General features: G+C 43.6%; 1 protein-coding gene across 2 annotated transcripts in view; it reads right to left on the bottom strand.

The window, feature by feature from the left end:
- LOC131273641 (butyrophilin subfamily 1 member A1-like) overlaps positions 1 to 5,597 on the bottom strand; it is a 45,041-nt gene extending 39,444 nt beyond the window's left edge. For both annotated transcript variants that reach the window (XM_058277250.1, XM_058277249.2), the window contains exons 1-2: positions 5,326 to 5,597; positions 2,098 to 2,445 (exon numbers count right to left, since the gene is read on the bottom strand). In XM_058277250.1, coding sequence (XP_058133233.1) covers positions 2,098 to 2,445; positions 5,326 to 5,392 — 415 coding nt within the window. In that variant the 5' untranslated portion in view covers positions 5,393 to 5,597. The remainder of the gene's footprint in view (positions 1 to 2,097; positions 2,446 to 5,325) is intronic.
- Positions 5,598 to 12,838: the final 7,241 nt, after the last annotated feature.

The following is a 12,838-nucleotide window of genomic DNA, read 5'->3' as shown; positions in this document are numbered from 1 at the left end:
ATAGCAGCTTCCTTTTCCTGTTTGTGTGTGTCTCTGTGTCTATATTTATATCAGATTCCACAGGAGTATGGATATCAATATGAGTTATGCCTCACTTTCATAGTCTAATCAAAATTATCTCACATCTACAGGAATGGATTAGTTCAGAAACAATCCTTTTCTTTTTGAGACTCAAGAGAATTTCAAACTGTCACAGGGATATATTAGTAATTAAAGAGCTTTGAAAGTGTTCCACATGCTCTTTAAGAAGTTTTTTATTTGACTTTAATTATCAAGCCATGATTTGGGATCAAAAAGAGAAAAACTGTCAATGTCAGAGTAAAGCCTGGTTCCCTGACCTCACATTCTTTCAGATTTTCAGTTTGCATATTCAAAGCCTAGAAATTTCCTGTCATTCCATAAACTGATCCTAATAAATCCCTTCTTTTACCAGTTTTGTGAATACGAGGTTTTTACTGTCTTTTGACAATAGTAGGGGAGAAACTAATAGGTTTCACCAGTATAATGAGAATGTCTATTATTTTTGTGTGTATCATGTGATTTTATGCCCAAATCCTCATATTTTAAGGCTTATCATTTATTAAACATATTAAATACATTTGTAAAATATGATAGAAGTAGCCCTAACCGTTTTGAATGGTGGAGGTGTTTTACTGTACCACGCTAGGGCCAAAATAGCAAGATAGTATGGGACAATTACAGTGGTGATTTTTAGTAGAATTTAAATTTAGAATTCACTGAATTCCTCAGTCCTGACATGATTCTTGTTGCATATTCAGTAGAAACAGATTTGTAACAATATACCAAACATCACTACTCAAAGAAAGAATTTGAAACTACAGAAATGTATGCCAGAAACTGCAAAACTAATATAACCTAAGAAAAACCTCACATCTCCTAGTAAAGAGGATCTGCCTGTGGAGTGAACATTTGTCCTGAGACTAGTACAAATAAGGACACCTAGGCAATACAATCTCAAAAACTACAGGCACTACACTGCATGTGGCATGGCAATGATACTAATGGATCCACCTCAGGAGGAATAAACCAAGGTCCCCAGAACCCAAGTGGGATGTACTCACCACCAGGAGGAAGAAAGCATTGAATCAAAATAGGATCTTTTTATCTTGCTTCAAATGACTGAGTGTAACAAATATCAAAATATATGTGCCCACTACAATCAAGACACACATTAGTCCTCATATAACATAGTCCTTCCAGTGGATCTTAAAAGGAGGCAGCACCATCCATCATAGTTTTCCAATAATATTACTTTGCAATTCTGGAAAAATGTTTCCTCCAGGACAGTCCTACATGTGTGCAAATGTCTCTACCTCCAATTTACTGACAATCTCTGAAAGCTAAAAGAGAATGAAGGAACTAATCTGTGTCAGTCACCGAAATGATGGATAGCTCCTTGGTATCTATTTGACTTGAATTTACAGCATAAGCATCCCCTGAACTCAGCTGTAGGCAATTCAATATTTGTAGAGAACTAATGGTGGCTCAGTCTAAGTCTGAAGCTAGAAACCTTCTTTAGCCATCAGATAGGACATGTTATTTTTCTGGGGGAAATTCATGAGCAAGAGTGGGCTCTAAGAGCACAAATATAGGTAATGATCTGGGTACAGATGGATGTCATAGCAAGAGTGGGAAAACCCATATTTCACTGAATATGAGTATATACAATGTGGACATGAGAAATGGTAAAAAAAAAAAAAAAATCTGGTCCAGTGAATGTTAGATTCTTCCTGGGTCTGTCTTACTCCTACAGGGTATTGGATCCTGGACCAAACTCTCTAAATGAAGTGAGTTTCTGGGTCAATTGAGATATAGGATATATAAGACTATGTTATTTCACCTATGTTTAACTAATAATGTTGAAAAAAGAAAAGAGCATTTCTACCACAATCTGAAGAATATGGAAGAGATTGATTAGATGAATTTAGCCTCTTGAATATTCTTGGCATGATTGTTGAATATTTACTTAAGACTCATGTACCTCTGTCAATATACATGATTACTAGTCTAACATTTTTCACTGGACTGGACAAAAATAATACAATTTATCCAAAAGCGCCCATTGCATAGGCTCACCTGTGACCAGGACTTGAAATTGTACTGCATTTATGTATGTGGAGTTTTCAAAAGAACAGCTGTATTCCCCTCCATCAGAAAGCTGAATGCTAAGGATCTTCAGCGCTACGTGTCCTTTGGTGATATTGTCTCTCAGAAACTCCGTCCTCCCTCTGTACTGTGGCATTCCCTGTTCCACATGATCCTGGAAATTCTTATAGCGATACACCAGGCCAAAAGGATTGTTCCGGTGATATCTCACTTCCATCTTCTGAACATCCATCGATGGGCTGAGGTGGCAGGGCAACTCTGCATTTTCTCCCAGCACAGCAATGACAGGGCCTTTTGGTCCTATCACTTGGAATTTTCCTGGGGAATAGTTATGAAAAGTCAAAGATTAGCCTTAGAACAGTGGCAGGGATGGTTGTGAACACATGACTAGAGAATATGTAGAAAACCTCAACTAAAATAATGAGCTGTGGCCTGTAATAAATAGCTTAAAAATAAAAATGCTCAATTATAACATTAGTGTAAGTGCTAATAGTAAAACACAATCCTACTGTGCACCAGCAACATGATCATAAATACAATTTTTGTTTCCTACTTGCCTTGTATTAGAACTAAAGTTCATGTAAATTACTGAACTCTATATTATTGACTATTTTCCTAATTTTAAAGATGAGGGATTTGAATCAGGAAGGAATTTAGTAACTTTCTCAGAAAAACATAATTAATAAGGCACAAAATAAAAATGCTTATACAGGCACCAAAATATGTCCTTGCTTTAAACCAATATAGGATACTGAATTGCATTACTCAATAGAATGCAACACTTGCTGAAATAGAAGATAATATTTATTAAAATAATACTTTTGCTAAGAAAAACATAGAACACTACTTAAATCATTTTTTCATTTTAGAGAATGAGTGGGAGACCATGTATATAAAAACATTCTAAAACAAATCTGTAGGCTATCTTGAATATAAGCTTTATGAATGAACATGTTATTTTATAATGTTTTTGTATACAATCATCCTCCATACTTAGAATATCTCAAATTGCAACACCTTATTCTCACTTTTTTTTAAACTTTTCTCCTGGAAAATATTGCAGGAAAATTCAGATTGCTAAGTGATATTCTTTTTTATTTCTAATTAAGCTAACACAATTCTTTTGCATCTTAATCTGTTGTTTAAAGACTTTCTACATAGATAAAAGGCAGCCACTGCTCTGAAGAGAAGAGGCACTGCTCTGAAGAGAAGAGGCACTGCAGGGCCAGAGGAACAAAAACACAAACAGAATCATCTGATCAGAGAGCAAGACAGAAAGATACAATTCTACCTTTTTAGATCCTTCATTATCATTCACTAATCATTAACTCAAATAATTATCTAGTCCCTATTCCTTGTCAGTCACCACTCTAGGAATGAAGCAATGTTCTTCTTTATTAGGCACAGATGTTATTTTTTAAAATTTTTGAATATATAGATGAATATTTTGATGAAAACTATCAGAAACAATGCAATTGGTCAATGTATAATTCAGAGGCTGTTGAGGATTTCATGGGTTAAAATCAAAATGCAGGGGCATATGATTTTCAGTGCTGTGCCACCCTCAGTGTGCATCCTCATGACACAGCCTGAGGAAGAAGATGAAATGAATATGTCAGCTGGAAACAAAGAATCTTAGAGAGAAGGCAGAGATGTTCCAAACATGAAGTGTAAGTATCAGGAATTTTCATAGGGACTGAATCCACACCTATAGGTGGTTTGAACATCATATTTGTGGACCCCTCATCATTCCAATGAAGGGAATATTACTTGTTAGTTTCCTGCATGTTCTGCCCTGTTTTGCCAGTTAAGATTTCATCAGTAGTGATTTCTTCCGTGAGAGATGCTCACTTTTGTCAACCTGCTCTACTGTTACATGAAAACCCTTTCTTATAATGCTCCATGTAGAATGAAATCCTAGACTCTTGAAAGGTGGTATCCCATGACTTGGACAGGATGGATCTGGTTAGAAATCATTGGGAGGGTAGAGTATCACAACTCATCCATTACCTAAGGTCCCACTTTTGACATAATTAACCTGTGAATCCACATACAGCCTGTGGTATATCATAGACATTGCCATAGGCTGAAAGTAGAAGGAAGATACAGAGTAACAGCTTAGGTAGCTGAGGTCTGCCCCCATGGTAAGATATATTAGCAGCAAACATAAAAATACAGAAATAATCTTGCCAATTATTATGACTTAAAGAGTGTAATTTAACATGATATCAATCAGTAGTTGTTTAATTGGACATCATGGAAAGGAGAAGTAAAAAATGTGCAACGAAGACCACAGGAACTTTGCTTACTTCACACATATCTCTGTAAGAGAAACCTGATATTGTAGCTTTTAAAACGTAACTCCTTTCTACTTGCTGCCAACTTCCTTCTTTAAAATTGAAACCAAGGACAGTTGTACTTTGCCCCAGCTATCACTATTAGACTGATCATAAAGTGTGCATATAGTACTCATGGGTAAGTAAATGTTTTACAGATACAACTGTATTAACATAGGTATTATGAAAGAGCCTGAGGACAGAGTGAGGTGGTTAAGTTATAAAATAAAGAAAGAAAGAACTGGTTTACTTGATATATTAATACCCAGCCACTCACTTACTGGTTTTAGAACAACTCTTAACTGTAGTGTTGGTGATAGGATATGAGAGAGGTCAAAAGACATTGGTCCTTTTTTACACCCTCTACTTCAAACCCACTGAGATGATGAAAGAAGCAGTCAGATAAAAACACTTCATTCAACTTTCCAAATAAAATCAGACAGGGTGGCCCCTCCACCTGTCCCAATACATGGAGGCTGAATCCTGCCTTCATATTTGGTAATAATGGAAACTAGAGACCAATATGCCATAGTGAATGTCACTTTCACCAGACCGCTCAACCCCTAGAAATGGTTCTGAATGCCAAAGAAAGATAAGAGCTAAGGATTTTCAGAGTATTTCCAGGCATGATCAAGGGAAATTTGGACAGAGTTCTAAAACTTGAATTCCACAGTAAAGCACTGAATTTTCCCAGATATTTTTCTAATAGCTCTCTGTGTTTTCTGTCTGTTAAAAGCTCTTCCACAGAGAAATATAAGACAAGAGATAAGAAAGAAGAAAATATAGAAATGTCCAGATAGAAGGATGGTATTGAACAAGTGATATGCAAAGAATCAACTCAGCAATTGAACATTCCACCTACCTGTGCCTGTGGGGGAAGCCATGAGCAGGAGAAGAAGGGTTCCAGCAACAAGATAGGGTGGAGTCATCTCAGGTGACTTCCCTGGGGTCTTCACTATAATTCATCCGCATGGGGAAAGGAACCTGGTGAAAGGAGAATTGCCATCTGTCCTGTTTTCTAGGGATATCTTTGGACCTCCATCTTGCAGATTTTAAATTCCCTTCTTTTCTCTGCCAACTCGCCTTTAAAGATGAAACTACAAAGCAGATGCACTTTGCCCTGGCTATCACTAAGAGCTTGATCATGTGAGGTGTTTATGTGCATGTGTATGTGTGTGCATTGACTCTCATTCCACTCCCACTGATACTTTTATAACAATGTACTTTTAAAGGGCTTTCTTTTTTCAAAGTGATTTTTCTCATTGTTCAACCATGACAAATTCCTCTACACAATGAATTCTAGTATGTCCTAGAATATAATACAAGTTGAATAAATCCTCAGGGTCATGAGTCAGTAATGAGAAGCTGTCATTAGCATGGTTACGCACGGAATATGTCACAGATATGGGGACAGCTCTGTAGAAACCAGAATATCTGCCTCTATTGGCATGCCTTAAAATAATATACAGAATTTATCCACCTTAGAAATCTATGCTTCTCTGCATTGTCAGTAATGTATTATGAAAATCAAACATCTTAAATATTTCAAACTAAAAATAATCCTAGATTTTTACAGGTGACATAAAGACAGCCAACACTGGTACACATTTTTAAAATTATCATTAAAATACATGTGAAAGCATAGAAAAAGAAAAAAAAATAGGTACATAAATATTTTTTATCTTTAGGATATGCAGCAAACAGTTAGCCTTCTGAAAGGAAAATATTATGCCCAATCCAAATTTGAAAGGCATCAGAGATATAATTTGTCAGTTACCTCTTCACTTAGCCTAGGCTCCTTTGCTACCAGGTAGAGAAAAACGTAATGCCCAACTCCTCAAAAACATTATCCAAATGGTTCACAACAAAGAAGACAATTATAATATCTCTGCCTTCTCAACCATTCAACATTTTCCATCTCTTCAGCCAAGAGTCCTACACACATTCTCTCTTCTTTGTCTCTCATTTCCCACCTCAGGCCTCAATTAATGGGAAAACTTGTAATGCACTGACTTATACCACAAAGTGATTTTCTGATTCATGGTTCTTTTTCCATATATCTGCCAGTTTCTTACTAATGATGCTTATTAAGACTATTTATAAAATTGTCTCTAGCATAGGCCTTGTATTTAAAATCAAATAATCTCAAAGCCATAGGTTTTACTTATCTGAATTTTAGCCTCATTATAATCTAGAATGATGTTTGATTTTTTGAAAGCCTTACTTCCTAAATATTCTAGTACTAGAAATGCTGTATGTGATCCATACATGCTTAGCAAATAACTGGATACTATATCCAGAAAAATCCACAAAGAAAGATATAAAAAGTAAATATTTAAAATATCTGATTATTGCCTAATAGATCATGAGTAGAAAATAAAGAATTTTTGTTTTAAAACACCTCTAACAATAGCTCTCTCTTGGAATTTCATTCTTTCACAGAATTTTGGCCAGAAATATACCCAAAATGAATATAATTACCAAATGTGCAGTTTATGCTTTGTTGATTCCATATTTTCCTTTCTTACCTGACAGAATTACTTGCAATTAGAGACATTGCCATATTTTTCTATATGTAATCAACTTCCTATTATTTATGAATAAAACCAGCCAATAACGGCCTATATAATGGTCTATATATCATTATTTTATTGAATTAATCATTGTCAAATTTCCATGAGTTCTTTAGCTCTGAAGATTTAAGTATAAATGGAGAAGATCTGGTGCCTTTTAATAGTTTTCATTTCATGAAAGAAGCAGACATAATAGTCAATAATTAAGGTACCACATCATGGATGTTATGACACATAGGACAGAGAATAATGAGATGTGCACAAAGGAAAGGTAGTGTGGGTGTGTGCTTGTGTGTGTGTACACATGCACATGCCAGGTAACCAATGATGACTGCTACAGTGAGACTAAGAGCTTAAAAGCCTGATTTACTGGGCATATCTCCACTTGACCTTCTGAATGACTCATACTTCTTATAACAAGAAGAGGAATCTGTGTCTGAAATCAATGCCTGCCTGAAACCAAGAAATACAAAGGTCAGCACAATAGTGTTCAAACCAGATTACAGAAACACGCAGAACAGCCTTTGAGCTAGCTCCATTATTTTTCTTCTTTTTTTTTCATTTTTTCCTTATTAGAACTATAGGTACAGATTACATAAAAGTTACATTGAAAATATACAGGATATCCACCTAGCACACACCCTCCCTGTCTCTAACTTTCCCCCATTAAAAAACATATTTTATTATTGTGGTACATTTCTTACAATTGCTGAACAAATATTGAAGCATTGCTACTTTCTGTGGTCTATAGTTTATGTGGTTTACACTACACCACACAATATTATAGGTTTTGGAAAAAGGTATAATGCGGTCACCCCTCGGGCTGAAGTGTGGTTTGCTGGCCTGGCGGGGGAGCGGCCGCGGTAGGCCTAATTCCACTGCCCCCATAATAGGGTGGTTGGTCGGGCCCACCGCCACCCCTGAAGGAAGCTCGGCATGGGCGCAGAGTGCCCTCGGGTCTCCCCTTCTCGGCAGCCATGCTTCCGCGGCCGCCCCTCCTCCCGGATGGCGCCACACGATGTCTGTGGGGCGGCACCCTTCTTCTTCTTTCTCCCTGCGCAGGTGCAGGGTGGAAAATTCCAGTCTGCCCTTTTCCCCTCCCCCGACAGCAGCAACAGCCAGGCGTGGGCGGAAAAATCCAGTCTGCTCTTTTCCCTCCCCCCGACAGCAGCAACAGCCAGGCATGGGCGGGAAACTCCAGTCTGCCCTCTACCCCAGCAACAGCAGCCACCAATCACTAAACCCTGCCACTTCCCCCAGCAATAGCAACAGCCAATCCCTAATCTCCACCCCTCCCCTGTCGAGTACCGCCCACTGACCTTTCTCCAGCAACCAATCAGAACAGGGCATGGCTTTGACCAATCAGCCTTCCCCAGCCCCTATAAAACTGTTGCCTCTCCTTCAATAAAGTGGACTTGCGTGTTTACCTTGTGTCCGCGGTAGTTTTTCTGCCGTTCGCCCTCCAGTCCTGAGAGCCCCCGACAAGGGCCTGGCCTCCCTTGTCCCCAGTTCGTCGCCTGCTTCTCCGGGTGACCCCTTCGTTGCCGGCTTCACCGGGCAACCCCGTCAGCCGAACCGCGCAACCCCTGTGAGACCGACCCCTCGTCTGCTGCCGGACCGACCCCTCGTCCCAAGTGGGACCAACCCCTCATCCCAAGCAGGACTGACCCCTTGTCCAGAGCTGGACCAACCCCTCGTCCGCAGCCAGACCCCACCTCTACCGACCGAGCAAGCCGCCGCAGTTGGCGCCCAACGTGGGGCAAGGCAACGCCACCACAGCCTCACTCCATAACCTGGCAGCCCCCCCCTCCTCTCTTCTCACCGTGGGACTTCTCTCGTGCAATATTGCTGCTACCTGAGCTTTGGCTACCTCATATGATCCACGGCGGTCTGGGAGAATCGCTGGATGGCTTTCTCCTTCCATGTCGGGGGCTTATACTGACCCGCTTTGATTAAGAGGAGCCTTGGATTTCTCGGGAGCGTGCGCTTGCATGTCTGAAGTAACCCTCCCACAGCCCTACGCCCTCCTCTCTTCTCACCCCTATCTTTTCGCTCTGCATTGCTGCTCCTGAACCTTGGCGACCTCATACGATCCACGGTGGTCTGGGAAAATCGCTGGATGGCTTTCTCCTTCCATGTCGGGGGCTTATACCGACCCGCTATGATTAAGAGGCGCCAATAAAACTCTCAGGAGTGCGTGCCTGAGCACCTCCACCCCTGCCTTCACCTCTGCCTCCTCCCCTCCGCACTTGCTCCCCTTTGCCTTGCTCCACTGCTCATCGTTCCGCCTTCCCCTCGTCAGGGCCTTCCTTTGGCCCGCGACCACCGTCGGAGTCCCGTCGGCTCCGACCCCTCGTCTCACCGCGCACCTCGGCTCCCATCGCCGCGCTCTCAAGGTAAGGGCCCCTTTTCTTATCAGCTCCAAAAGGCCATTAGCAATGGGTAACATCCTTTCTGCTAAGCAAGCCCCGAAAGTTCGGGCCCTCGCCGGTCTCCTAGACACTAACCGTTGTAAGATCTCTTTGAAACAGCCCCAAGTATATTGGGACCTTCTTCTCCCCTTTAATCCATGGCTTACCACGTGTCAGCTCTGGGACCCGGATACCTACACTCACCTTATAGATAGGGTCACTTCTGCTGTGGAGCAGGAAGGTAAAAGATTCCCTCCTGGCTTATTACCGGTGCTTTTTACCATCCGCTCCTGCCTTCAAGGTGCCCCTACCATCGACTCCCCCCGGCCGCGCCACCGCCGCCGCCATGATTGTCAGGATGGCGACTTTAACAGGGACCCTGATCGGAACCCTGATACCAACTCCGATTCCGACTCTGAGTCGCTTGTTGAGCGCCTTAATAACACACTCGAAAATTGTCCCCCTAAACAGTGTAATCTTGCAGTGCCGAGCGCCGGTGAAGATGGCAAACTTCTGCCTTCTTCCTCGCTTGAAAAGGAGAGGCACTCCCAAGATGGCGGACTTCTGCCTTCTTCCTCGTTCGAAAAGGGGAAGCACTCCCAAGATGGCGGGCTTCCGCCTTCTTCGCCATCCGAAAAGGGGAGGCACTCTCAAGATGGCGGACTTCTGCCTTCTTCCTCGCTCGAAAAGGGGAGGTCCCTTTACCCCTCCCTCCCCCCGACGACTTCCTGCCTGGGTGGGCCGGAAGCTCCCTCCCTGCCATTTTCTCAAAGCGGTCCGCGGCCATCTTGTAGCCCACAGCCATTTTGTGGCCCGCCGCCATTTTGTAGTACTGCTGGGGACGGCCCACAGCCATTTTGTAACACCGCATGGGCTATGGCTCCTCTCGCGCCCTCCACGCCAGCGGCCCCCCCCGGCTCCGCCTCCCCCAGGCAGCCCCCTCCATCCGATCCATGGCAAGCTGCCGCACGCGTGGCCCCCCATGCCACCATCGCTCTCAAGCAGCTCCAGCCCCACTAAATAGCCCGCAACCCGCTTTCCCCAGCCTGCGGCCTGCTTTCTAGCATCTAATAACGTTTCTGCTTTTGCCTCCCAATACTTCTGTGGAGCTTCCTCCTGTCTCGACCTCACTCTTCTTCTCAGCCATCCAAAGCGTCCTTTCTCGTCCCCCACCCCCCTCCTTATTTTGCTTGAACCCCTACTGCATTGCAGATTGGGCTGCCCCATGTCGGCCCACCCCGTTAACATTGGCCTCTCGCGCGCCCGTGGAGACTTTGGCCTTCTTGTTGTCCTCGCCTACGTCTCCACCACTCCCGACGCTGCCGCCACCACCACCGCTGGTGCCCTGACGCGACTTGTCCTCACCGCTGTGATCCTCCAGACCATCACACAGTCTGCCTCTGCCGCTCTTTGCCTCCAAGAAGAGATCAACTACCTGTAACGCGCTGTCATCCTGGACTTTTAACAGCAGATGGATTTTATAGCTGCCGAGATCAACGAGAATTGGACATTGGCCACCCTTGTTTGCAACGGCAAGATACCGCCCCCCAAATTGTACATTTATATCCCCGTCATACTCACCTCCCTCTTCAGCCCCGCTTCCCTCATTGCTTACTGCCTCTTGGGCCTTGGCTACTTGTTGCTGCTGCCATCCTGGCCCTTATTTGAAAAGAAGGGGGAAATGCAGTCACCCCTCGGGCTGAAGTGTGGTTTGCTGGCCTGGTGGGGGAGCGGCCGCGGTAGGCCTAATTCCGCTGCCCCATAATAGGGTGGTTGGTTGGGCCCACCGCCACCCCTGAAGGAAGCTCGGCATGGGCGCAGAGTGCCCTCGGGTCTCCCCTTCTCGGCAGCCATGCTTCCGCAGCCGCCCCTCCTCCCAGATGGCGCCACACGATGCCTGTGGGGCGGCACCCTTCTTCTTCTTTCTCCCTGCACAGGCGCAGGGCGGAAAATTTCAGTCTGCCCTTTTCCCCTCCCCAACAGCAGCAACAGCCAGGCATGGGTGGAAAAATCCAGTCTGCCCTTTTCCCTCCCCCCGACAGCAGCAACAGCCAGGCGTGGGCGGGAAACTCCAGTCTGCCCTCTACCCCAGCAACAGCAGCCACCAATCACTAAACCCTGCCACTTCCCCCAGCAACAGCAACAGCCAATCCCTAATCACCACCCCTCCCCCGTCCAGTACCGCCCACTGACCTTTCTCCAGCAACCAATCAGAACAGGGCATGGCTTCGACCAATCAGCCTTCCCCAGCCCCTATAAAACTGTTGCCTCTCCCTCAATAAAGTGGACTTGTGTGTTTATCTTGTCTCCGCAGTAGTTTTTCTGCCGTGCGCCCTCCAGTCCTGAGAGCCCCCGACAAGGGCCTGGCCTCCCTTGTCCCCAGTTTGTCGCCTGCTTCTCCGGGCGACCCCTTCGTCGCCGGCTTCACTGGGCGACCCCGTCAGTCAAACCGCGCAACCCCTGTGAGACCAACCCCTCGTCTGCTGCCGGACCGACCCCTCGTCCCAAGTGGGACCGACCCCTCATCCCAAGCGGGACTGACCCCTCGTCCAAAGCTGGACCGACCCCTCGTCCACAGCCAGACCCCACCTCTACCGACCAAGCAAGCTGCCACAGTATAATGGCCTGCATCATTGCAATATCATGTAGAACAATTCCAATGTCCCCAAAATTCTCCATATTACACCTATTCTTCCCTCTCTCCCCCTTTCAGAATCTCTGGTGATCACTGTCTTTATGTCAATTTTACAAGTTCTTCCATTATTAAGATAATAATAATTCTACTTAGGTCCATAGTTGCATTCTCCCCTTATGTGTGTTCATTCCATCATCTTGAGGATTTGGGGATGGTGATGGACACTGCTTCTGATTGAAAGGCAGCTTAGATCCCATGAGGCAGGTGGATGGAACTGTCTTATTTGTATTTGTAGATACACTCTGTTTTTTGGTATGTGCATTGTATATCATCAGTCTTTTCTTAGTTGTTGTGGGCAAGTCCAAAAAATTAGACAGTAGGTGTTGGCTGCAACTCTGCTAAAATTCAGAGTTCAATTGGCATATGAACAGACTGAAGACTTAAGTCTCTGGGATACATATATATATATATATATATATATATATATATATATATATATAAATAAAGGAGCAGAAGAACCATATGTAAAAAAAATGTATAAATGAGTCTAACTCTGATACATTAGGGAGAGAGGTCATTATCTATTTCAAGATAAGGTTCACTGATGGGATGCCAATTTCCTGGGGTTCTGTGTCCTGCCTATATTGTCCATATATCTCTAGATCTCTCAGGAGCACCCCTGCTTGAGGCTTTCTTTGCTGTGCCAGTCAGTGAGATTCCCCTGATATGTGAACAAGTGTAATCTCTTGAATGACC

The sequence above is a fragment of the Dasypus novemcinctus genome, chromosome 16, assembly GCF_030445035.2.
Source record: "Dasypus novemcinctus isolate mDasNov1 chromosome 16, mDasNov1.1.hap2, whole genome shotgun sequence".
NCBI lineage: Eukaryota > Metazoa > Chordata > Mammalia > Cingulata > Dasypodidae > Dasypus > Dasypus novemcinctus.
The sequence above is the reverse complement of the archived record's forward strand: the minus strand, read 5'-3'. Positions and strand labels throughout refer to the sequence as shown.